The sequence below is a fragment of the Panthera pardus genome, unplaced genomic scaffold (genome assembly GCF_024362965.1).
Source record: "Panthera pardus isolate Hobbes unplaced genomic scaffold, ASM2436296v1 HiC_scaffold_8, whole genome shotgun sequence".
In the NCBI taxonomy this organism is placed as follows: Eukaryota; Metazoa; Chordata; class Mammalia; order Carnivora; family Felidae; genus Panthera; species Panthera pardus.
In genome coordinates this window covers 54,440,651-54,466,786 of record NW_026527013.1, presented here as the reverse complement: position 1 = coordinate 54,466,786, position 26,136 = coordinate 54,440,651, and the positions used below count along the sequence as shown (strand labels likewise).

General features: G+C 48.5%; 1 protein-coding gene across 2 annotated transcripts; it reads left to right on the top strand.

Annotated features, from left to right (window-relative positions):
• Window positions 1–1,697: 1,697 nt before the first annotated feature.
• Window positions 1,698–25,123, top strand: EFCAB12 (EF-hand calcium binding domain 12). Of its 2 annotated transcripts, XM_053898431.1 has the most exons (10): window positions 2,038–2,296; window positions 3,092–3,194; window positions 7,365–7,813; window positions 10,667–10,849; window positions 12,663–12,819; window positions 15,699–15,892; window positions 17,464–17,677; window positions 21,880–22,039; window positions 23,659–23,715; window positions 24,594–25,123. In XM_053898431.1, exons 2-10 carry the CDS (start codon window positions 3,113–3,115, stop codon window positions 24,850–24,852), a joined length of 1,755 nt encoding a protein of 584 aa, XP_053754406.1. In that variant the 5' UTR covers window positions 2,038–2,296; window positions 3,092–3,112; the 3' UTR covers window positions 24,853–25,123. The 2 variants fall into 2 exon arrangements, with proteins under 2 accessions (XP_019289168.2, XP_053754406.1); XM_019433623.2 differs by lacking the exons at window positions 2,038–2,296; window positions 3,092–3,194 and adding an exon at window positions 1,698–1,911.
• Window positions 25,124–26,136: the final 1,013 nt, after the last annotated feature.

Below are 26,136 nucleotides of genomic sequence, written 5' to 3'. Positions count from 1 at the left end.
TTTGACCAGAGAATGGGAAAACTGGCCACATCCCTGCCACCCCACAAGGCAAATGTCCATTTTATAGTGTCCCATTACATCTTTATTTAACAAACCTCAAAGTAGCATTTACTAAGTGCAAAGCTCTGTGCTGGAGGACAGATGAAAAAAGATGAAAAGGTTCTGTAGAGCCTTCAGCCTACAGAAAAGGTTTCTGTAGGTGCCTGGCTGGCTCAGTAGAGCATGTGATTCTTGATCATGGGGTTGTGAGTTTGAGCCCCATGTTGGGTGTAGAGATTACTTAAAATCTGGGGGCACCTGGGTGGCTCAGTCAGTTAAGTGTCCCACTTCAGCTCAGGTCATGACCTCACGGTTTGTGGGTTTGGGCCCCGCATCAGGCTCTGTGCTGATAGCTCAGAGCCTGAAGCCTGCTTCGGATTCTGTGTCTCCCTCTTTCTCCCCCTCTCTCTCCTCCCTGCTCACACTGTCTCTGTCTCTCTCAAAATAAATAAACTTAAAAAAATAAATAGGGGCACCTGGGTGGCTCAGTCAGTTGAGCATCCGACTTCTGCTCAGGTCATGATCTTGCGGTCTGTGAGTTCGAGCCCAGTGTTGGGCTCTGTGCTGATAGCTCAGAGCCTGGAGCCTGTTTCAGATTCTGTGTCCCTCTCTCTCTGCCCCTCCTCCGCTCATGCTCTGTCTCTCTTTCTCTGTCAAAAATAAATATTAAAAAATTTTTTGAAATAAATAAAAGTGCTACATTAACGTGACTCATAGGGATGGTCTGAATGACAACCTCAGGTTGAGAGGGTCACAGAGATAATGCAATTCAGTGAAGGTACTTTATACAGAATAAGCACTCAAGTGTTTGTTTTTTTAACTTCTTTCATTGAGACAATTCACATAATCTAAAATTCATCACTCAATTATGTTTAAATATACAATTAAATGATTTTTCGTATACTGACAATGTTCTGCAACCATCATCACTAATTCTAAGACATTTGCAACGCATTAAGAAGAAACTCCATGCCTGTTAATAGTCAAACCCAAAGCCACACACCTCACCTCCAGCCTCTGGCAATTATCAGTCTGCTTTCTGTGTCTATAGATTTGCCTATTCTGGGCATTTCTTATAAATAAAATAATATGTGACCTTTTGTGTCTGGCTGCTTTCACTTAACGTAATGTTTTGAAGGTTCATCTGTGTTGTAGCATGCATCAGTGCTTAACTCTTTCTTGTGACTAATATTCCATTATGTGGATAGAGCATGTTTATCCGTTTATCAGTTGATGGACATTTTAACTTTAATATTCCTGGTATCAGGTTCTCTATTTCCAAACGGTGGCATCCTGTCATTAGGGAGCAATGCATATCAAAAACACAGGCCTCTTGTTGGCCGAGATTCTTTTGAGTTCCTACAATCCTTCCGGAGGAGGCAGGGCCTGTTCCTTGGATGAAAATGAAATACGTGGAGATCGGCTGAAGATCGTACAATTTTCAGGAAAACCTGTGATCTATTCCTCCAGATTCAGGGGCCACTGGGCCATACTAAGAATCCTGTCTTTCTCCAAGCCAGGAATTCTGCCCCTCTGCGACTGCCTCCCAGGACCCACAAAAGGAACAGGACTGTCAGGCAATCGGGAGTGGGAGGGTGCTCCCCCGTACCCGCCTCCGTCCCACAGACGGCAGGAGCGTGGCAATGCTCAGCCAATCAGCGCAGGGCGTCTGTAGTCCTGGCAACAGTTGCTTCTAAGCTCGGGGGCGCATTGAGTGTTTCTTGCAAAGTTTGGAATTACTGTTTTTTGGTACCCTGACACGCCAGCAAAAACCAACACAGACACACACACGCTCTTCAACACCCGCTCCCGACGCTGCGACCATGGAAGATTCGTACGAAACGTCTGAGGCTCTGTACTTGTCGCTGCTCGGTAAGTTCCCGGGAAGCAGCGCCGCCTCCAGGAAGCCTTCAGCCCCGTGCAGACGCGTGCAAGTGGGGTGAGGGCAAGCACGGGAGGCGAATATCTCATTGTGCCGTACTGGGTGCTGGGTGAGGGGTTGCCAGGGAGTCGGGGGCGGGTCGTGCACATTTCTCAGATTTCCATTCCCAGGCTGGAGGAGTGGGCCAAGTTGCCTTGGTCTGAAATCAGGGGTCCAACCCGTGTGCCTGGGAAAGGCATCCACGGCCCTCTGTCTCGCCCGCCGCGCCCCATTTCTCCGCCGGATATTAATGTGCTGGGTACTGGAGAAGAAGCATGTAGAAAACCAGCAGTGTTTGGTGATAGCCTGCTGCGGGAAAACCCTGCAACTTCAGAGGTGAAAGATAGGCAGATAAACGCATAATTACAGAAGAAGGGGTGGATGCCAGGTCTGGGGGTGACACCCAGAAGTAAGAGGTCTGCTAAGTGTAGTGGACAGGTAAGAACAATTCTAAGGTTCTGGAAGAGCTCTTTACACTTGGGCTTAAATTAAGGATATAAAGAGTTCTCCATGCCAAAAAGGGGAGGAAAGGCATTCCAGACCAATGGAAGCACATGCAGAGAAGCTCAGAGATACAGTATCTTCAGGAAACTGCTAGTAGTTTGAGTATTGCCAGGGATGAGAGGCGAGAGAGGTCAGAAGGGACAAGATCATGAAAGATCTTGGGAGGTAGGAGATGGAGAAGCTACTGGAAATGGCAGTATTGGGATTGGGATTATCAGCAAATGCAGAGTGAATTGGCAGACTTGAAGGCTGAAGCCAGAATCATGAGCTCTTGGGCTGCCTGAAATGTCCAGACCAAAGGTACTGAGAGGTGAGGGAGAGTGGCCAGGCTAGAGGGGACTAGGGGGATTTGAGGGCTGACTGAACAGGGAACAAGAAAAGGACAATCAAAGATGATGCTCAGGTTGGTAACTAGGATGACCTAGAGATGGAGGTGCCTTTCACAGGGATTGGGAACCTACCAGGAGGAACAGGTTGAGTGAGAACAGGACATGGAGGCCAGTGCAGGCTTAGTTGGTTGAGACTGAGATCCTTGTAGGCCATCCAAGTGGAAATACTTTAGGAGAAACTGTATGTAGAAAGTTGGAGCTAATTTCAAGTCATAAATATTGATATGGGTGTCCTCAGCATATAGAAGACCACAGAAACATGAGAGTAGAGGAGATTGTTTGGAAAAAAGAGGAGGAGAAGAAGAAGAAAAGGGAGAAGGAAGGAGAAGGAGAAAGCCCAGGTATGAACCTAGAAGGCACCAATTTTAAGGGATGGGCGGGAAAAGAGGGCCCAAGTAGCAAGTGGCCAGAGAGGTAGGATGGAATTGAGGGAGAGATTTGAATCAGAGCCAAAATAAAGAGAGTTGAATTGTCTCCAGATACTTGGCGAGCTGTCCCAGGAAAGAGGGAAGGAATGCGTTTTCTGGAGCATTGGAGGGGAAGACTAGGACTAAAGGGTAGAACTTCCAGGGAAACAAAATCTGGGTCAATATAAGGAAGTCTTTTCTAAGAATCAGAATCAGGCATCCACAATGTGAGAGAAGAACACCCTGTCAACCAGAGGTGTATCCAAGCAGAGGCAAAATCTGCCAGGGGCATTTCAGGAAGAGATCCCTGACCTGGGAAGGCAATGGAGCTAGTTGGCCTCTGGAAGCTGTCCTCACAATCCCTTGGGAACATTTTCACACAGTCTCTACCCACCTCACTTTTCTATAAATGGACACAGAACCCCAAAGATCACTATAATGGAAGCTCCGTGGTACAGTGGGCATGCGACCTTCAATAGGGGAGTCAGGGTGACTTTGAGGGGAGTGACACTTGGGCTGAGAACCATATGGTGAAAAGGACTCAGCCAACAGCAATCTTGGGGAATCCCATGCCCTTCATAGGGCATGGCAAATGCCAAAACCAAGTCAGAACAGAGCTAGGAGGGTTGGACAAAGAGAAAGCAGGCTCATGCAGCTGGAGTGAAGTGAGCAGAGGGAGGGGGCAGGGAGAGATCAGGGAGGAGTGGGGAGCAGGGTGCCAGTGAGGGCAGTGGTGGGGGCCATTGTAGGAGGGGCTTGTTTATTCTAAGGGCACTGAGAAGCCATTGCAATGAAGCCATTGAAGGGCTTGGTGGGGAGTGACCCTTCTAGCTAAGGGAAGATCATGGATTTGGGGTCTTGGGTGGGCGGAAGTGACGGTGGCAAGGCCAGGGAGGAGCATGTTTTGAGTGTGTTCCCAGGTCAACAGGATAAAGTTTAAACCCCTTAACCTGGCATTCAAGATGACTCCAGCTTTATTTCCCATTAACCTCCTCCTTCATGCACAATGTACTTTCAACTTGTGGAACTATTTAGTAACCCCCAAATCCTCAAACTCCACCCCTGACCTTTCCCCATGCTGACCCCTCCACACCTTGAAATCTGACTCATTCTTGAAGGCACATGTCAATGCCTCTTCCTTCATGATGACCACCCGACTCTCTCCATCAGCACTTCTCCTCCGACTGAGGGCATACCCCTCTGGTTACCCCACCTTGTTCCACTCCAGAGCTCTGCGGTTGGGTTTCCAGCCTCGTTTGGATCTACTGAATGATTCTCAGTAAATGTTGGTTGGATAAATGGCTACATTCTCAGTTGTACCCAGCATCTTGTTCTCAAAGAAATGACACATGGCTTGTTGAGAAGTGCCCACTTCCATCCACATTGATGTATTATTTTCTGACACATTATTTTCTGACCATGAAGGAAAAACACAGGCATTGTAAAGAGGCTTAACAAATGGACTGAATGGTCACTTTGTGCCAGGCTGGGCACCAGGGATACATGGAAACTGAGACACAGTCCTTGCCATTGGAAAACTCACAGGCTATTGGGAAAGAAAGACCCAGAAAGCATCTTCATCCAGAAAAAACATGGTAAATGCTATGATGGGGATGAGCACAGGGGCTATGGGAAACCAGAGGGGATATGAGGGAGGGGGTGGGAGGGCTTCAGGGCATGGTGATGCCTGACCTAAGTCTCCAAGAGCATTCCAGAGAGAGGAAACAGCACAGGGGCAGGATGAGGTGACCAAGGAACCATAGTCAGCTCAGTTTGGGTACAAATACAGGGTGAGGTCAGAAAGAATAAGAGAAGGAGCCCATTAGGCTGGCAGAGGTGGGTGTGTCAGGTGAGGCCAGGTTAAGGAGACTGAATTTTATTTCGGAGGCAACAAAAGGGTTTTAAAGCAGAGGCGGTGTGGGTTTTAGAAGGGGAATGATGGTGACAATATTTTTAATAATAATGCTATATCCCTTCTGAATTTTAGAACACTCACATATCTGTTATTCATTTGATCTTCATAACAGCTTCAGGAGGTACTTAGAACAGAGTTTATCATTTTAGAAATAAAAGAACTGAGACTCAGTCGGATTAGGTGACAGCCTGTGGTCTTATCAATTAATGGCTAAGAACCAAGCTCTGGGGCCAGGCAAACCAGAATTCATATCCCAGCTCTGCTACTAAACCACCGTGGAACCTTGGGCCTCTCTGGGCCCTAGTGCCCTTCTCTGTAAAATGGTATAATCATAGAGCTGATCTCTATGATGTCAAATAGTCTGTCCACTTGACATCCACTCATTCGCCAAATAATTACTGAGCTCCCACTGTATGTTGGCACATGGAGGTGCCGGGGCTCCAGTAGGCAACCAGAGAGAGGAGGTCCAGGTCCATAGTCCATTGAAAAAATAAACACCAACCAAGTAATTATACCAGAGATTTCAAACACAAATGTCTGCCTAAAGTAGGCACTTAATAAATGAACTGAGCTGCATGTAAGACAATACAGAATGGGGGCACGTGGGTGGCTCAGCTGATTGAGTGTCCAACTTCAGCTCAGGTCATGGTCTCCTGGTTCGTGAGTTCGAGCCCCTCTTTGGGCTCTGTGCTGACAGCTCAGAGCCTGGAGCCTGCTTCAGATTCTCTGTCTCCCTCTCCCTCTCTGCCCCTCCTTGCTCTCTTTCTCTCTCTCAAAAATAAACATTAAAAAAAAAAAAAAGACCATAGAGAATAATTTGGGACTACAGCAAGCTGGAGAGGGCATGCCCTAGCCTAAAGTAACTCAAGGTGGAAAATTTTGACCAATGCGTCAAATGAAACAGGATCCCAAGCCTCATTCACCACGAGGGTCACCATTTGCAGCCCCCAACTTAAAACCCTGTGATAAGTTTTAAGGGGATGGCGGGGGGAGGGAGCATTCCGGCAGATAGAACAACACATGCAAAACCTTTAGGCGGGATGTGCTTGGACCATTCAGGGATCATTCAGGGTCAAGGCGTGTGGGACCTGTAAAGAAGGATAGGCAAGGGATGAGGTAGGAAAGGTTGGCAGAGAAGGGATGTTATGTTGAGGGCCGTGGAAAGTGATAGGAGGGTTTCAAAATAGGCGAGGAGCAAGTCCATTAAAAAATAACAGTGCAGGGGTGCCTGGGTGGCTTAGTCGGTTAAGCGTCTGACTTCAGCTCAGGTCACAATCTCGCGGTCCATGAGTTCGAGCCCCACGTCGGACTCTGGACTGATGGCTCAGAGCCTGGAGCCTGCTTCCGATTCTGTGTCCCCCTCTCTCTCTGCCCCTCCCCCGTTCATGCTCTGTCTCTCTCTGTCTCAAAAATAGATAAACATTAAAAAAATTAAAAAAAAAATAACAGTGCACTTTACCATGAACAAAGCAACTTTAAGATGGGCTGATTCTAACCATCTCCACCTATTCAGTAAAGTAGGTACCATCTTTACCCCCGTTTTACACATGAAAGACTGAGACGGAGAGCCCAAGTGACTTACCCAAGTACATGCAGCCACTAAGCAGCAGAGCCAGGACACGGCTGAAGCATTCCAGCTTCAAAGCCTCTGCTCGGATGATGAGACCAGATCAGGATGGCATTTTTTTAAAAGATCATTCTGGGGGCACCTGAGTGGCCCAGTCCGGTCAAGTGTCGGGCACTTAATTTCGGCTCGGTTCTGCGTCAGGCTCTGTGCTGACAGTGCGGAGCCTGCTTGGGTCTCTCTCTCTGCCCCTCCCCCCACTCCCTCTCTCTCTTTCAAAATAAATAAATAAACTTTAAATAAATAAATATATATGTATATATATATATATATATATATAAATAAATTCTGATTGTCGATAAGGAGCATTGGGGTGAGGGTGGGGTGGAGTGGAGGAGGAATAAAATCTGAGAAGGTTAAACAAGAGAAAATATACAAAGACCTTAGCATAGTGCCTGCCATCAGGAATGCGCAATCATACTAGATGTGATTATCTTCATCATTATAGCAAAGCAATGATAACACCAGGCCTGGGAACCCAGCCTGGTGCTGTAGCATTTTTCCTTCCTGACTCCGTTAGTCCTCTTCCTGAAAGAAGCTCACCTCTTAACCCTCTTTCCCCAAGGGCTCTGCCAGTCTGAGACCTCAAGTGATGACGAAAATGCCAGCAAGGGCCCCACCTTCGATCCTGAACTGGTCATCGCCCACTGCTTCAAGCAGTTCAAGCAGGAGGACTTCCACCTGCCTCAGAGCCGCCGGCGGATCATCATCTTGCCTCAAAAAGAGGATCCAATGCCTATCAATCTCATGGCCCAACCCCAGACTCCCCCACAGCCGATCTCCAGCTTCCAAGCCCTGGGAGCTGGGGACATCCAAGGCCAACCAGACGACGTGAGGACCTGGCTGAGCCAGAGGCTGAAGCTTCGCCAGGACCTGGAGTCATTTGGTAATGTAGAGAGGTGGCTTCAGAACAAGCCCAGCCTCACACCTTCAGAGGCCAAGGTCTTGCACATGATCCAGAAGGAGCAGGAGGACCAGTTGTTAGACCAGCTGACTACTATCAGAGCCACCAAGGTGAGTAGCCCCATTTGCTTATGAAGACGCTGAAGGTGTTATGGGCATGCTGTCCTTTCATTCCCTCAGATTAGTCAGGATAGGGGTCATTCACCCCATTTCCAAAGGGAGCAAAGAGAAGCCCCCAAAGGGAGGTGTATGGGGTATTTATTGCTGCATAACACATGCCCCCAAACATTAAAGCAACAAATGTTGATTACCCCCACTGTTTCTGAGAGTCAGGCGTCTGGGAAGAGATTAGCTGGTGGCCCTCATCTCAAATTGTTGGCTTGCCATAGACAACTCAAGGCTTGACTGAGGCAGGAAGATCCGCTTCCCAGCTAGCTTGCTCACGTGGCTGCTGGCAGGGGGCCTCAGTTCCTGGCCACAGGGACTTCTCCATAGGGTTGTTTGAGCATCCTTACCACATAGCAGCCAGCATCTCCCAGAGCGAATGGTCCAAGAGACAGAGCAAAGAGGAGGCTGACATGCCTTTTATGACCTCATCTCAGGCAACCTGAGTTTCAGGAGAACCACATTATCACTTTCACCATATTCTATTTGTCAGAAGCAAGTCACTAAGTACTGTCCACACTCAAGGGGAGGGGAATCAGGCTCCGTCCCAGAAGGGAGGAGTTAAAGAATTTGTGACTATATCTTAAAACCACCCTAGGAGGGATAACTCCTGGAATGCCATCTATGGGGCATTTTAAAAATATGCATTCCTCATTCATTTGTTCACTGACACGTGTTTGTTGAGGGCCTATATGTGCCAAGCAGGTGCTCGTGGTGGTACCGTGAAAGTCACAGTTGTGAGGCTGGAATAAAAAGGAGGACTCCCTTTTATAAATACAGAAATAGAAGCTCAACGAGGCCGATAAATTGTCCAGCCCCATAGAGGTAGTCGGTGGCAGTCAGTACCAAAGCCCTTGTCCCCCAGTGCTTACCTCTCTGTGACATTTTCTGGTAATGGAAACACTTGAAATTTCTCCCAGTTCAGGTGAAGTTGGGATAAGAGGTCAGATAATGTGGGTTTAAACCAGCTCTGCTATTTCCTAGCTGTATGATCCAGTCCTCAGTTTCCCAATCTATTCAATGGGGATAACCATTGTACTGACTTCCTAGGGTTGCTGTGACTTCTAAATGGAGTAGGTGCCTAGGACAGTGCCAGCCATATAGTGAGCACTGAATATTACGTTTGCCATCACAAAAATTTTTTTTTAATATTTACTTATTTCTGAGAGAGAGAGAGAGAGAGTCCCGGGGGGCAGAGAGAGGGAGACACAGAATCCGAAACAGGCTCCAGGCTCTGAGCTGTCAGCACAGAGCTCAACGCGGGGCTTAAACTCACAGACCGTGAGATCATGACCTGAGCTGAAGTCGGATGCTTAACCGACTGAAACACCCAGGCACTCCTATGTTTGCCATTTTTACTACTACTTTAGTCTCACTGGTGCCAGACTCAGTCCTTGGTGTAATCAGAGTCCAAACCGAAATTTCCTAGGCCTATCACACCCTTTCCAGACAGCAGTACAGTGTCTATGAATAAACACTGAGCCTGGGGTGGGGGGTGGGGGGCACGTGGGTGGCTTAGTTGGTTAAGCATCCAACTTTGGCTCAGGTCATGATCTCATGGTCCGTGGGTTCAAGCCCTGTGTCGGGCTCTGTGCTGGCAGATTGGAGCCTGGAGCCTGCTTCACATTATCTGTCTCCCTCTCTCTCTGTTCCTCCTCCACTCGTGCTCTGTCTTTCTCTGTCTCTCAAAAATAAATTTAAAAAACATTAAAAAAAAAACAACCAAAACACTGGGCCTGGATTAGAAACCTAGCTCTATTGCTTATAGGCTGTGTGACCCTGGGCAAGTCATTTCATTTTTCTCAGCCTGTTTCCTCGTTTGTAAAAACGGAAAGTAGTATCTAATACTTACAGCATCATTTATTCATTCATCAAACAATTACTGCCTATCTGCCTACGGCTGGGGGGCTTGTCCAGTAGATGAATAGGAGGTAGAGGTATGTAGCTTCAAAAGACATTGTCTTGCTTTCAAAATGTTCACATGTTAATGGGGGAGGCAGACACATCAGATTGGTGGCTACATTAATAGAGGTGGATCCTAAACACAGAGGAGCTACAAAGTAGGGAACAGAAAGGCCCTTTGTAAACTGTCAGGTGCTGCACCAAGGTAAGGGAGTATTATCCTGAAATATTCCCGATGACCTGGAAGTAAAGGAAGAGTAGGAGTTGGACAGGTAGAGAGAGAAGGAAAAGTTTTGGGCAGGAGGCCGAGCAGGAGCAAAGGCTGGGAGATGGGTGGATTAGAGAGCCCCATCTGGTTCCAGGCAGGGGCATATGTTTTGGTGCACTGATCGCCTGGTGTGATTTTAATCCTGACATGTTTGACAGGAGAGATGTGGGTAAGAATGAAATGTTAGTTCTCATCATGTCCAGCCCGGTTGTTTCTGATGGAAAAATGGAGGCCCAGAGATGCAAAGTATCCCTGGCAAAATGCCTTTGCCCTGAATCTAATGCTCCTTTAAAAAAAAAAAAATTATTTTTGAGAGAGAGAGCATGCAACCAGAGGACGGGCAGAGAACAAGGGGGACAGAGGACCTGTCTGACAGCGGAGATGCTCGATCCGGGGCTTGACCTCATGAACCGGAGATCACAACCTGAGCCGAAGTCGGATGCTCAACCTGAGCCACCCCGCCACCCCTGAATCCAATGCTCCTTGCATTCCATCTTGCTGTCTGTTGAGAGCTGCTCAGCCCCCCTCTCTCTCTCTGGGAATCATGTTCTGTCTAACTCTGGGAATCAAATTCCAGTGGCCTGTCTCCCCTGAATTCTCTCCTCTGCTCCCTCTCTTACCTCTTACAGAAGAGCCCCCGGCCCTCCCGCCGACTGGTGCCCCAGCTCCGATTGCCCAAGCCCTCTGCTTTATCAGCCTTGTACTCCTACCTGCACAGCCGCAAGATCAAGATCCTGGAGATATTTAGCAAAGTGGACGGGGGCGAGCACCAGAAGATCTCTAGGGAGGAATTCGTTGTGACTCTGAAGGCAGTAAGTGCCTCCCATGCTCCCTCCAGGCCGGCCTGAGTGAGGAAGACGTGCATGCATCCTGCCCCCACTGCTGCCTCCACCCAGGTCCTGGACCAACGAAAAGTAGATCAAACCATCAGCCTTGTTACTTGTTAAGCCAGATTGGAAAACGTGACATAACTTGTGGCCACATCAGACCCCTAAAACCACTCCTGCGTGAGTCTGATCTTGAAAACCCCTACCTGAGTGGAAAGTCTGCAGAGCCGACCCCATAACCAGTCAGTACCTGGGGAATCACTGTCTTGCCCATCAGACTCCAGAACTGGGCACAGAGATTGCTGGGCCTTCTGTCTTGCCTCTAGAACCCTCTAGACCTTCTTCAACTGTCGTTGGCAGATAATCCCATAGAGATCTTGTTAAAATGCAGCTTCTACTCAGTACCTCTGTGCAGGGCCCAAGTTGATACATTGTAACAAACTCCCAGTGATGTCTATGGCACTGGTCCACAGGCCACACTTTCACTGACTATCCAAAAATTTTTAATTAATTATAAATAAATAAAATTTAAAAATCCGTTTCCTCGGTCACACCAGCTACATTTCGAGTACTTAGTGTTCACATGTGGTGAGCAGTTCCTCTATCGGCCTGCACAGATATAGAACATTTCCATCATTGCAGAAAGTTCTGTTGATCGAGCAGAGGTCAGCTAACTATGGCCCAGAAGTCAGATCCAGCCTGCCTCTGTTTTTGTGAATAAACTTTTATCGGAACACAGCTACACTCACTTATATGTATTGTCATGGCTGCTTTCATGCTATGATGGCAGATTTCAGCAGTTATGATAGAGATCATATTGTTCATGGATCCTAAAATATTTACTATCTGACCCTTTATAGGAAAAGTTTGCTGACCTCTGGTCTGGATAAATTAAGCCTTAATATGTTTTGAATACAAGATACCTCTTGGAAATACTTTAGGAAGCTGCCTGCTAGGTCTTTATGGTTTTAAATCATCACCAGTTTTCACACTGTTGTTTCATGACATGTAGTTACCTAAACAACGTTTCAAAACATTAAATATATATATTATGTATACAGGGTGTGTATATATATACATATATATGTACATGTATACGTATACGTATATACGTATATGTATATATGTATATATATACAGGGTTCTTAATCATCATAACCAAAAAGAGAAAACATGAAGTCCTCTAGAACCAGGAGAGTTCTGACCCTCTTTAAGGAAAGCCCAGTGAACACTGACTACCGTCTAAAGAAGCTGAGGAAGAAAATTATATTTCCTTAAACACTTTCCTTCTTGAATATTCAGTATTGCTGGCAAGCATTATACTCCTATAAGGTTGCTTACCATCCCTGAAAGAGTAATGTGTACTGTACTTCTGATCTTATTTTTCTTCAGTTAAGGAAAGCTGATGTGTTTCTCGTGGGCAAGGATGGTAGGCATGAAATCCTTTTTCCAAAATCCAGTGTGGGAAAGTTATCGTTGAGATTGGTATGGAGTGGGGTGGCAGCCCAGAAGGAAGGAGTAGCAGACTCTGCAAAGATAGTGGCATATCTAGACTGGGTTTTGAAAGAGGGATAGTTCTTCAGATAGAAGGAGGAAGCGCCCAAGTAAAGGCAGAGGGTGAGAAAGTGCAGGGTGTGTTCAGGGCCTTGGAAGAGGCTCTGAGCTCCTGCTGAGGTGGGAGTGGCTGTGGATGAAACTAGATAGGGGAAGTAGGGCCAGGCTGGTAAAGCTTTGACTGTGCAGGTAGGATGTTTGGATTGGAGCCTGCCCACCTTGGTGGCTTCTCTTCTCTCCTTAGGTTGGAGTCCCTCTGAAAAACCAGGAGGTGGAAGATGTTGTGATCTATCTCAGCTCTCTGGGAAAGGACAACAGCATCACCACAGATATCCTAGTCAATACCTACAAGCAGTGGTGTCTGGCTCATCAGAAAAGCACCCCGGCAACTGCAAGGGAGTGTATGTATCCAGTCCCACCCCCATGCCTCCACTTCCCCATCCTGGGAGCAAGCATGGTGGAGGCAACCTTGGTTTACTTCCTGAGTGTGTTCTCCAGCTTTGGGTTACCATGGATGGGCCAAGACTCTGGAATCCCCAAGCCCAGCGATCAACTAAGGAGCAAGGTATTCTCTTGAATGCCTAGCTACCATGTCCATCAAAGATGAATGAGATGCAGCCCTTGTCCTTAAAGGAGGATTCTCAAAAGGTGGTTTCAGCCCACCAAGGCTTACCCGATAGACTGAGATCTTGTATGTGGGTCCAAAGCCTTCTTGCTATTAATCTATATTTTATTGATAAAAAGTTAACTAAAAGTCGGAAACCAGAATTAGCGCATGTTTAGAGTTTACTGGAAAGCCTACGTTGATATTCTATGATCAGGGATATTAGCAGGGCTGCTATGAACAGTTGTATGAGCTGTGCAACAGCTCAAGTTCCATTTGCCAAGCCATGTGCTTGTGGAACCACATCTGTCCAGACATAGCATGGAGGCAAATTAGAAATGGACTAGCCATAGTGCTGGCTATGAATTTACAACACAAGGGCGCATCATGGTTCTTTGTAGCTTAGTGGCATTGTGGTGTAAAAAAAAAAAAAAATTAAAATTGAACAACTCCAGATAAAATTAAAGCCCTCTTTTAAACCTCCATCCACCATTCCAGAGCCCTCCCCAAATGTAACCAAATATAATAACAATATAGCATATCCCCAAATAGAACCCCTTTCTTTTTCTAAATAAAACAAATCTTGCTTTGCCCGCACCCATCAGGTTAGCAGGAGTTTCATTTCACACACATTGGTGTGGAGTGTTCCTCAGCCTCTCTGAGGTCATGTGAGAGCCCTGCGGGTTAGAGGACAGTTTCCTTACGTGGGTGAAGATTTGGCGCAGGCTTCTGGTCCCACTGAGCTGGGCGCTCCATGTCCTCACCAGCGGGCTGTTTGGGAGGCAGCCGGCAACTCCCATAGACAGGCTGTTCCCCTGTCCTCCAGAACTTCACCCACAGTGCAGCACGTAAATTTCCAGCCTCTAGTCTCATCAAGCCACTGGGCAGAGGCCCCGTCACCCCCCAGGCAGTGTCTCTGCCTCTCTCAGAGTCCCAGGGAAACTGAGCACCCCGACCCCGGTCACCTCCTGCACACATCACTACCCACAGTCATAATCTCTGGCAACTTTTATGTCCAGCTCGTGTTCAGAGCTGCCTCAAGTTGGGCCTGCTCTCTCATCCATGACCTTTTTGCCTTTTCATTATCAATTACCAAAGCTCACCATTATCCACATAGTTGGCCGTGAGCTGTTTAGTGAACGACCACAGTGTGCCGTGATGCATATTTGCAGCAAAGGTATTTGGGGCCTATTATTTCCCAATAAATAGACTTGAAGCCAGGAGCAAGTATTTGCTTGCCTGGTGCCATCTCGGTGTCATCACCCTTTTCTCTGGAGAACATTCCAGGGTAAATGGACTTGGGTATCTTTTGCTTTGCCTAAAGGGGCAGCAGCATGAAGAGTCAACGAGACTCTTGGGTGGCAGGCTCACGAGAGAAGGCAGTGGCACTCGGGCTGGGTAGCCTTACCCACAGCAGGTAGCTCAGTTTATCCTTCAAGTCCCTGGAGGTCAAAGCTACAATTCACGCTCTACAGGAGGATGCTATAAAGCTCAGAGAGGCTAAGCCACCAGTCTGCAGTCTCAAAACTAGAAGGTGACTGAGCCATGACTTCATTTCAGCCCAGAACAGGGCAAGCCTGAACCAGGGCAGGGGCAACGGGATGCTTTCATTCACTCGGTTCTTTGTTGAACACCTCCTACGTGCCAGGCATACTTCCAGAAACTGGGAACTGGGAACACAGGAGTAAAGAAGCCAAGGCCTCTGCCTTCAGTGAGCTTCCAGGTAAAGGGTTAAGCAAGATGATGTCTAGTAGGGATTAATGCCTTGAAGACAATAGGACAGAGTGAGGGGGTGGTGGTCACAGAAGGCCTCTCTGCAAAGCAGCCATGGGAGCTGACACCCAAGTGACAGATGAGGAGCCCATTCTGGCGAAGGGCACCCTAGACAGAGGGAGCTGCAGAGGCAAAGGCCCTGACTTGGGCAAGTTTTCAGGGGACAGAAAGAAGTTAGGGTGAGGGGCGCTTGGGTGGCTCAGTCATTTAAGCCTCAGACTTCGGCTCAGGTGTGAGTTGGTTGGTGAGTTGGAACCCCCGCATCGGATGAGCTTGGGCTCCCCACTCTCATTCTCTCTTTCTCTCTGTACCTTGTGGGGTTCTCTCTATCTGCTCCTTGCTCACTCACTCTCTCTCTGTCAAAAATTAGTAGGTAGTAAATAAGTAAATAAATAAGAAATACACCTGTAGTCAAAACAAAGTTAAAAATGGAAGAAAAAAGTTAGGGTGGCTCTGGGGAGTCGGGGAGGGGTGAGCAGGAGGAGATGGATCACATGGAGGCTGAGCTGAGACGAGACTCTGCAGAGCCTTGCAGACCAGGAGGAGGATTCTGGGCTTTCGTGTAAGTGCTGAGGGAAGCCAGTAGAGAGTGTTAGGCAGGGGAATGAAGTGATTATATTTTTCAAAGGTCCTATTTAGTGTTCGGTGGAGACAGGATGCTAGAGTATGAGAATGGCAACCGCAAGGTTGGGGCAGTGGTGCGGGTGAGGCACGAGGTGGCCTTGCACTGGGCAGGCCATAGTGCAGACGGAGAGAAGGGATACCTTCAAGGTCCGTCTCAGGTGGCCTGATGAGCCACGTGGGAAGTGAGCAGAGGGATGGCCGGCACCTGCTTGATCACATGAGTTAACCGCTTGATGGATTCCTTAGCTGAGCCCCCTCTCAGGCTCTCCTTCCTTTCAGATTATAGACCTGCCAAGATCAGAGTTTCCCCATCGCATCTGTCCAAGAAGCAGGTGAATTTAGCCCCACAACCGTGCAAGATGGACCTGCTGACTGTGCCCGTGGTTGACACCCAGATGGAGGCGCGGCCCCTGACTCTGGAGGAGATGGAGGACATTGGCAAGCGGTACCGCGAGAGGAGGCGGAAGCACAAGGTACCCCAGTCAATGGGAAGGGCGTGGCGCTTGGCTCCTAGGCAGGCTCAGGTTCGAGTCCGCTGCACCTTCTAGCTGGGGAACTCCTGGGAGCAGGCCCTCTTTTACCCCTATGTTCCCTCATCTCATAATAAGAACAACACCTACCTCACAAGGTTTCTCTGAAGATGTAATGAGATCATGTTTCCAAAACTATATGGAGCTCCTCTCTTCCCATCCTTTGACTGTGACCTTGCATCCTGAGACCAGGGCTGAGGGCCGTGTCTTCATTGTGGCTGGAATCCAAATGCCTGGTACAGGGCCTGTCACTGAGCGGCCACTCCAGACATATATGACCAGTGAAGGCAGGACTGATTGTGGGAATTAATTCACCAAAAAATATTTATCAAGAGACCACAAAGTGCCAGACGCTATTTTAGGTGTTATAGAGAACAAAACAGCCCCTGCCTTCAGGAAGGCAGATAATATTAATATTATACTATATATAAATACATTTAAAAATTTTTTTAATGTTTATTTTTGAGAGAGAGAGAGAGACAGAGTACAAGCAGGGGAGGAGCAGAGAGAGAGGGAGATGCAGAATCTGAAGCAGGCTCCAGGCTCTGAGCTGTCAGCACAGAGCCTGATGTGGGGCTTGAATCCATGGGTCATGAGATCATGACCTGAGCCAAAGTCACTTAACTGACTGAGCCACCCAGGCACCCCTAAATACATATTATTATTATTATTATTATCATATAATAATATACTAGGCATTGTAAGTGCTATACCAACTAAGATCTGATTCAGCTGCATGATAAGAAAACCCAAAATATTTGAGCAGAGGTCAGCAAACTTTCCCTATAAAGAGCCAGATAACAAATGTGTTAGGCTTTTGGGGCTTTATCGTTTCTGTGGCAACTACTCGGTTCTGCCTTTGCGGCAAAGAGCAGCCACGGACAACATCTAAGCAAATGAGTGCCTCTGTGTTCCAAAAAAGTTTTCTTTATAAACACAGGTGCCGGGCCACATGTGGCCTGTGAGCTGTACTTTGCTGATTCTGGTGTTAGAGGCCAAAAAACAGATTTTTGTTTCCTCGTAAATAAATAAATGAGAAGGCCAAAAGTGGCTCCACATTCCCCAGGCCTCTTCCACTTTGCTCTGCCATCCTTGACATGTGCCTTCCACCTCAAAGGCACAGATATCTGCGCCCAATTTAAATTCTTGTGCAGCCAAACACAGATGTGTTGTTTCAGTAGGGCATCTACGTTGTTCCCTACTGTATATGTTATACAGTGATGTATGTACAACCACATACGGGGCTGTGCACACAGAACCGCGTGGCTTAACCACTCAAGTGCCCTTCAGGGGTAACCTTGACCATGTGTGATTTTTCTCCCAAGTCACTGACTTCAGAGCCTGAACTCTGGTCCCACCTTGCATGCTTTGCCATCTCCCCTCCTGGGGGAGAGGTCGATGAGGCTCCATATCTGCCTTCTGGTCGGGAGGGGAGAGGTCGATGAGGCTCCATATCTGCCTTCTGGTCGGGAAGAAGGTGGAGGGAAGTGGGTGCCAACCTCTTCTCCTTGCAGCTCAAGATCCCCTCCATCCAGTACACGGAGCGGTGCCGCCTGGTGCGCAGCGGGAATAAGCACTTTGATGAGCACTGCCTCCCATCCACCATCCATGGGGAGATGAAGGAGCTCATCAACAAGTCCCGCAGGGACAACTTTCTGGTCTACCTGCAGTGCTGCAAGCTCTGTGAGTCCTACGGCCTCCCACTGACAGAGGACATCCTCGTGAAAGGTAAGAGCTTTGGCGCCTGGCCCTTGGGAAGTTGCCGAGAGGGCTCAGAACCCAAGTGAACATGGCTCCGCCTGAGGTTTGTCCTTCCCCAGCAGACATGCATCCAGCCAAGCCTCTGTGGCCTGTGGTGGGGATACTGAAGGAGCAGGGGCAGCCCAGCCTGTTTTGCTGTTACATTTGATTCTACATTCTAGAATCCTGGAGGTTCACAGGCTCCACAGGTCTAGGGGTCTGGGTTCCCCAACTGAGCCTGCTGAGCATTCTAGAGCAGGAAGCTCCAAGGACAGGAGTTCTGGGTGAGGGAGCCCTGAAGTTGAGCAGAAAGGAACAGTCCCAATTTCAAAGAGGGACATGTGATAGGGGCGATAACTGCTCTGCTGTACTGGGCTTTTCTGCAACCACTTCCCCAGGCCAGACCTGTTTCTTGGTTCTTCCACGACACAGAGGTAGGAATGCACCAGGGGACAAGTTCTTCTGACACCTTGGCTCTCTGCTCAGACCACAGGACTCAGCCTTGAGATTTCCACACTGGTCTCACCCTTTGTTTGAGGGAGAATTGTGTTTTCATATATCCAAGCAGATCTGAACCCTCCCCATCTCTGGGTAGAGTGTGTATTTCTGAGAGATGGGGACAGGAGAGGGCCCCATAACCCCAACGACCACACAGCAATGCTGGTGTCCTAAATTCGTGAATTTATAACTTTAATGGGCAAGTTCCTCTTTGTGCTTTCAAAACACAAAAGGACAGAGGTTTTCCCACAGGAGCGTCACAGGAAGGAACCATGGCCAAACTGGGAAATGTGGCTTTCAAAGAAAGGGGCACACAGACACTGGGGTGACTTACCTAAGAACAAGTTCACCGTCACAACTGACTATTTCCGTCTTTTTTCCAAGACAAGGGGAAAGAAGGGCAGAACGTATAGGGCCATGGGTCTTGTATTAATTTGCTTGGGCTGCCACAATAAAATACCACAGACCAGGTGGTTTAAACAACAGAAATTTATCTTCTCACACTTCTGGAGGCTAAAAATCCAAGATCAAGGTGCCAGGAGGGCCAGTTTCTCCTCAGGCCTCTCCCCTGGGCTGGCAGATGGATGGCCACCCTCTTGCTGCCTCTCCACATGATTTTTCCTCCATGCTCTCATGCCCCCTTGTGCCTCTCTTGTGTCCAAATTTCCTCTTACAAGGACACCAGCCAGATCAGATTTGAGCCTACCAGCACAGCCTTACTTTAGCTTAATTACTTCTTGAAAGGCCCTCTCTCCAAATACAAATTCTGAGGTTCTGGGGGTTAGGGCTTCAACATATGATTTGAGGGGTGGGGGATGCAATTCAGCCCATAACAGGTCTGTACAACAGTGTACGGCCAAATGCCTTCAGGAACACAGGCAAACCACCCTAAGTGATCATTGTCTCCTGTGCATGCGGCACCCTCTCACATACGCGGCCACTTGCTGCCCACCTGGTCTGGGAGGGCAGTGACAGGAAATCTCTTTCGGCTCTCAACACTGACTTTTCACCAAATCATCCTTCCTTCCATCTTCCTCAGCGAGCCGCATCTTCCCTGATTGTGTATATTCTCTCGTCTCTGCTCGTGCTGGAAATGCAGCTAACTGTCTTCTGAAATGCAGGCAGGCTTGCCAGCACCCTGGACTGCCCTGTGGGTTAAGTCTTTCCTCTGGATGCGCTTCCTCTGTCCCCACCAGGGTGTTGAGCCACTAACTGATTCCCACCACCACTAGCTTTTGCTAGGTGCTGGGTCAGGGAACCTCACCTGCCAGCGGGATTTCACACTCACAGGCACAAAGCAGCATCCGTGGGTGGGCTTCCCTTTACTTCTGACGGTTCTAGATGGAAAAAACTCGAGTCTGTCTCTGACCGCTCTCCTGGCCACTATCTATTGGCTGTCTCTTTGACAGAGGCCAGCTCAGCTATGAGTAAAGAAACTCAACCACCGGGACTTCTGGGTCTGTGTTCTAGACTAGAGCTTGGTGGGCTCAGAATCCAGGCCTCAAGCTCAAGGGCCATGTTCTAAAACATCAAGGCCTTTCCCAACTCCCCAGTGCACATAGCTTTATCATTTTACCTCCCCCTGATTTCACAGATAATACTTGCTCACTTACATTTTTTTTGAAAACATAAAAATAATGATCCCCCCAGCTGGGGGCACCTGGGTGGCTCAGTCCCTTAAGTGTCACCTTCAGCTCAGGTTATGACCTCATGGTTCTTTTTTTTCTCTCTCTCTCTTTTTTTTTTTAAAAAGCATTTTTAAAAAATGTTTATTTATTTTTGAGAGAGAGAAAGAGCACTAGCAGGGGAGGGGCAGAGAGAGACAGGGGGACAGAAGATCTGAAGTGGGCTCTGCTCTGATAGCAGAAAGCCTGACGTGGGACCTGAAATCACAAACCATGAGATCATGACGTGAGCCAAAGTCAGATGCTAAACCGACTGAGCCACTTAGGTGCCCTATGATCTCATGGTTCTTGAGTTCAAGAGTCTGGCTCCATGCTGACAGCTCTGAGCCCGCTTTGGATTCTCTCTCTCTCTCTCTCTCTCTCTCTCTCTGTCTGTCTTTGCCCCTCCCCTGCTCACTCACTCTCAAAAATAAATATTAAAAAAAAAATCCCCCAGCTTGAGTTGGCACCATTAATATTTTAGGGATTGTCCTTTTATAGATCTCTTTTTCTTTTCGATTTACACAAAATTATTTATGTAAGTTATTTTTAAAGATATATGTACATATATCGTTAATGTAGTTTTTTAAAATTCTGTATATTGGCACCTGGGTGGGTCAGTTAAGTGTCCGACTTCAGCTCAGGTCAACATCCCACGGCTCATGAGTTCGAGCCCCATATCCAGCCCACTTCAGATCCTCTGTCCACTTCTCCCTCTGCCCCTCCCCAGCTCATTCTCTCTCTTTCAAAATAAGTAAATAAGCTAAAAAAAAAAATCCTGTATATCTTTTAAAAATGTTGATGCGGGGCACGCTGGTGGGTTAAGTGTCTGACTTTGGCTCAGGTCATGACCTCACGGTTTGTGAGTTCGAGCCCTGTGTCGGGCTCTGTGCTGACAAGCTCAGAGCCTGGAGCCTGCTTCGGATTCTGTGTCTCCCTCTCTCTCTGCCCCTCCCCCACTCACGCTCTGTCTCGGTCTCTCTCAAAAATAAATAAACATTAAAAAAAATTTTTTTTGAAATGTTGATGCTGCATCTTCCCCTTCCCTCTCCCCTCTTATCTGCACAGTCCCTGCCCTCCCCTCTCCCCCTCCCCCTCCCCCACCCCAGATAACCAGCATTAATAACCTGGACTGTAACCTTCCATTACTTTTTCTAGAACGTGAGCTAGTCATGTGTTATCATCGTAGGACAAGCACTGCTCCATGGCTGCAGGAAGACAGAGCCCCTAGCCAGTGTTTTTTATGCTCCGACTTCTTAGAGCAGTCTCCTGAGGATATCTATGGGACTAATTCTAAGCAAGGAGAAAACCTCCATCAACTAGGTCTAAGTTAACCTGGTGAAGCCTTGGGTGAACCTCCCCTCCTTCTTGTGGCCTCGTGACCAGCACGACCCGTGCAGAGTGGGGTAGGGCGCCGCACACTCCATCCTAACTGCACCCGGGCTTTGGGGCCAGGGCTGACCTGGTTACAAACCAGCTCCCACAGCTCTAGTCCAAACAGCAGTGCTGTACCAACCCCACTTCCTAACACTGCACTAGGGTTATCTGCCCTGTCGCCCCTGGGGGAAGCTGGGGGAAGAGTCTAAGGGACCCTCTGCACTTCGCAACTTGCTGTGAATCTACAATCATTTAGACATAAAAAGCTTAATGGGGCACCTGGGTGACTCAGTCAGTTAAGCATCTGACTCTTGATTTTGGCTCAGGTCATGATCTCGCGCTTTGTAGTTTGAGCCCCACGTCAGGCTGTGCACGGACCATGCTGACTGTGCAGAGACTGCTGGGGATTCTCTCTGCCCCTCCCCTGTCTCTCTCTCTCTCTTTCAAAATAAATAAACTTTTTAAAAAATCAAAAAAAAAGCATAAAAAAGTTTAAAGTGTATATCTAAGAAAAAACATTTGCAAACAAAAATGTGGACTTATATATATATATATATATATTAAAAAAAAAAAATCCTCCCCTCTGCCCTAAAGGCTCAGGGCAGGGAGGGGTGTTGGACTGAGAGTCCACATTTCTCTTGCTGCTTACAGCCCTGCTGTACCCGGGGGACAAGATCATTTTTCAGAAGAACCAGGTACGCCCAATCCGGCAGCCGGGAGGCTACTACTCAGATATGAAGATCTTCAGTCCAAATCTGGCTCTACTCAAGTTCCAGGGCTTCAGCGATGTTGTGGCTAAGAAGACTGACAAGCTGAGTATCAGACCCCCTCTCTCCCCCCTGCCATTTGCATACCAGCATACTTGAGGTGACATGTTGTGCCAATTCCCGTGGCCAAGCGTGCCCAGCATGTCCAACCCAGCTGGTCCCCAGGGACTGGCCAATTTCCAGTGTCTGAGGGCGTTAGCCTCCTTGCCTCGCTCCCAACCACATCCTACGTGATCTCAGCCTCTCTACAAAAGCTTAAAAAGAGGGCCTTCTTAGGGAAATAGGCCCCTTCTCAAATCATGGGTTGGCTGGTCAGGGGCCCTACAGAGGACAGAGGTGGCCATCCCTTCTTTGTCCTGCCTTCTCTGGCAAGAGGTGGGCTTGCATCAGGAGGAGAAAGGAACTCTGCAATGGGGCCTGTCTCTGGCCCTCAGACCAACCTGAGTGCTAAGGAAATGTCCTTCTTTGGGAGGAAGTGACCCATGGGCAGGTTATGAGCCAGCATCTGTGGGTGACTGCATATTGGAGAGCAAGCAGCATCCCTGCATCCCTGAGGACGGACAGGGCTAATGTGGGATGAGGAGGGGCCAGCTGACCACAAGGGGGAGGGGACCGGGAACTGCCCACATTCTAGATCACTGCCAGCTGCCCACTGCGGTGGTATGGCCAGAACAGCTGGGATGAGATACAGCAGAGCCAAGTGGAAATCCCACAGGCTGCAGGTTAAACGGACAAGATACTTCACTGTCTGAGCCTCAGCTTTTCATCTGTTAAATGAGCGTAACAGCCCCTCCACACACAATGAGGATCAGATGAGAAATGCATATAAACTTCCTAGCATGGTGTTTGGCAGATAGTTAGCCCTTGGAAGCAGTGATAGTTGTTGTTTACCTGTCCCATCAGGACAATATCGACTGAAGGCATGGGTCTGGGCCTACAGAGGGGCCTGTCCACAACCCTGGGGAGGCAGAGCTGAGCACGAGTCAGAAGGCTGGTGGCCTGGAGAGCCCTTTCTGATTACTTAGTGACTGCCAGCCCCTGGGTGGCTGACATCCATTTCTGCACCGGGAACCTAGGGAGTGGGTGGGAGCCTGAGAAAGGGACTCTTGTCCCTGGTTAGGTAGGCCACAGCCATAAGGGATAAAGAAAGGTCCCTAAGGGCAGGGATGGACATTTGTTTTATCTTGCTACTTGGACTGTGCTGTCAAAGATTCTGAGGCCAGATGCAGGCCTGCTGGGAAAGAGTGCCGTCTGTGATTAATGAGTGACGTCTGCCAGGCCCAAGATTTGGGGAGTCAGTTTTCACCACCCTTGTTCCAAAAGCTGGCTTTGGCTCTGGCAGGGAAAGTGAGAGTCAGGGGCCCCCAAACAATTCAGATCATTGCGTATCTCTCAGCTACCCTGGGAGGTCTCTGCTCTGGGAAATAAAAAACATGAGGCTCTGAAAAGGGAAGTGACCTGCCCAGAGCCACACAGCCAGCCAGGTTGGGAGCCCAGGCCTGGCTGACCAAGCCCACCCCAGATAGAAGAAATGCTCCTTTTGGAGCTCTGGTTTGGACTCACTAGACAGGCCCACCCCCATGTCCTCTGACCTACTACCTGAGGCCCCATTAACATGGATTCCCCCAATCCTGACAAGATGCCTTTCTGTCTTCTCTACTAGGAAGACACCAAAGAAAATCAAGAAGATACACTTTAAGGAGTTTGAGGAGTTCACCAGGTCTGTAGCATCAGCCAACTCTGTAAGCAGGTCAGGGGAGGGAGGACCAGCCTCACGGTGGAGGAGGTGCCTGGGACTCTGCATGTTGCACGGCGCACAGTATCTAGGGCTCAATGCCCAGGAACTGAGAGGCAGTGAAACTACTTAGAGTGCCAGGCAGACACCACTGTGGGTGTGTTCCCATGTTTTAACTCAGTTAAATCCTCTCAGGAACCCTATAAAGTTACTCTTAGCATGCCCACTTTGCAGAAGGGGAAACTGAGGTACAGAAAAGTTAATTATCTTGCTCAAAGTCACACATCTATCAAGGGGCGGAGCAGGGATTTGGACCCAGCAACGCTAGCTCCAGAGGCATTAAAATGTCTCGAGAGAACCAACGGTGTACACTTAAGAACTTGGGTTTTGGGGGCGCCTGGGTGGCTCAGCTGGTGAAGCATCCCACTTTGGCTCACGTCACGATCTAACGTTTGTGAGTTTGAGCCCTGCTTCGGGTGAGCTCGAGCCCCGCTCCAGGCTCTGCACTCTCTCTCTCTCCCTCCCTGCCCCCCACTCACTCGTGCTCTCTCAAAAATTAATTAATTAATTAATTAATTAATTAAAAAAAAGAATTTGGGGTTTCAAGGCAGCAAGTTGGGAGTCAAGCCCGCATCCTACCACTTGCTCGCTGTGTGGCTTTGGGGGAAATAACGTATCCTCTCTAGGTGTTCACGTCCTCCTTGGTAGGGCAGACAGCAGAACAGGACCTACCACATGGAAGCAAAGTGCTTGGCACAGTGCCACACCTCCACTCTGGTCACACAGTTGCTTAGCTCTGCTCAGCAGAAGCCCCAGCCCTGGCGGGTCTGCCACTACAAACTTCCTATCTTCTCATTTTCCAGGAAGCTGCAGGCGAAGAGGTCCAGGGGTTCACTGCGAACTCACCCCAATTTCTTCTGGCCGGGTCACCTCCTGGACAAGCTGCAGCTCTATCTGCCCACTGTGGCCATGGACAGGAGCCTGGCACTCTTCAGTTGTGTCCAACCCCAGCCCCATGCCTACTCAGCCACCTACCACCCCAACCACTGGTGGCCTATTGGGAACATGAACTACATGACCTGTGCCTATTACGATGCCTCCAAGGTCTACTACATCGACTAGAGTGGCCCAGGTGTTGTCCAACCCAGCCATCCTGGGGCTGTGGCCAGTGCAGCTAGCAGCCCAGAGCCACGGACACAGCGGGAAGTGTAAAGAGCCAGATAAAAGAAATCATTACAGTGTGATGGCCTGGAGCCAGCTCTCTCTTGAGCAAAAATGTCCAGTGTCTCAGAGGGCAGGTGTATCTAGGGAAAGATAAGCAGTTTCTGAGTATTTCCCTGTCTTGACCTCTGCCCTTTTGAAATAAACCAGATTGGAGTTTTTTTTCATGTCACCTGTGATCCAGCTGATGTGATTTCTTGCTCAGGAGCTGGGGCCAGAGGAGTGTTTGAAAAGCTGGGGTTCTGAGCCCAGGGCACTACTGCAGGTATGCTTGCCTGGCACCTGTAGCATCTTGTCCTGGGATCTCAGTGCTCATGGGAAAGCAGCAGGCAGTGTGGGTACCCTGTGCCCTTCTCTGTGGAAACGGTCACAGCCGGTCTCTCGTCCCCCACAGACTGAGCCTTTTTGGTTACTGCTTCCAAATCTCTTGCATCTTTCACTGTTAGAGGCATGCTCTCTGTTTCCTGAGCCTTCTGCTTGATTAACCCACCTGACCCCATCAAGACCTTCTCCCTTCACAACACACATAATGTGGGCTGCTGTTAGCACAGTGCTTTCATTCTCTGCATCCCATCTGACTTCCCAGAGCCGGCTGGCTAAGCAGGATTCATGAGGTGTGGTGTAGTCACAGGCACAATAGGGTTCCAGTCTCAACCTTATCACTTGTGAGCTGTGCGACCTTGGACAAGACATTTCACATTTCGCTCCTCTGGGTCTCTTCAAACTCCTACCCTTCACAGTCAAAATCTCAGGAAGGAGTTGTCAACACTCTTCCCTTCTCACTTCTCATCCTGTCAACAACACAATCCAGTGTAGCTTCTGTCCCCATCTGGCCCCTGGAACTACTATCAAGATCAGCGATGACATCTGTATTGTGTTCAAATTGCGGAATCAATGCACAATTTTTTCGTCCTGAAATTTGATTTTTTTTTTTTTTACAATAATCTTAAATACAAAATCTAAGCAAAACAAAACCATCAACAACTATTTAAAACTAGGCAGGTTAGCTGAATGATCAGAAGTGTGGATTTTGGAGTCAAATCCCCAAACGTCGCTTTCAACATAGGCAAAATGGGGAAAAAATAGAACTACCTTGCAGAATTGTGGGAAGGATCGCGAAACCCATGGAATGATAGCTGTTACGGTTTCGTTCCTATCTTACTCTATAAATTCACGTGAGGGAAA

What these genes read in the sequence shown, in the direction of transcription:
- EFCAB12 (XM_053898431.1), top strand. Translation starts at nt 3,113, where the DNA reads ATGAGAGTAGAGGAGATTGTTTGGAAAAAAGAGGAGGAGAAGAAGAAG. An exon ending in CCCGGCAACTGCAAGGGAGT is followed by an intron (nt 12,820 to 15,698) that starts GTATGTATCCAG and finishes CCTTCCTTTCAG; the next exon opens with ATTATAGACCTGCCAAGATC. An exon ending in GTGGCTAAGAAGACTGACAA is followed by an intron (nt 22,040 to 23,658) that starts GCTGAGTATCAG and finishes CTTCTCTACTAG; the next exon opens with GAAGACACCAAAGAAAATCA.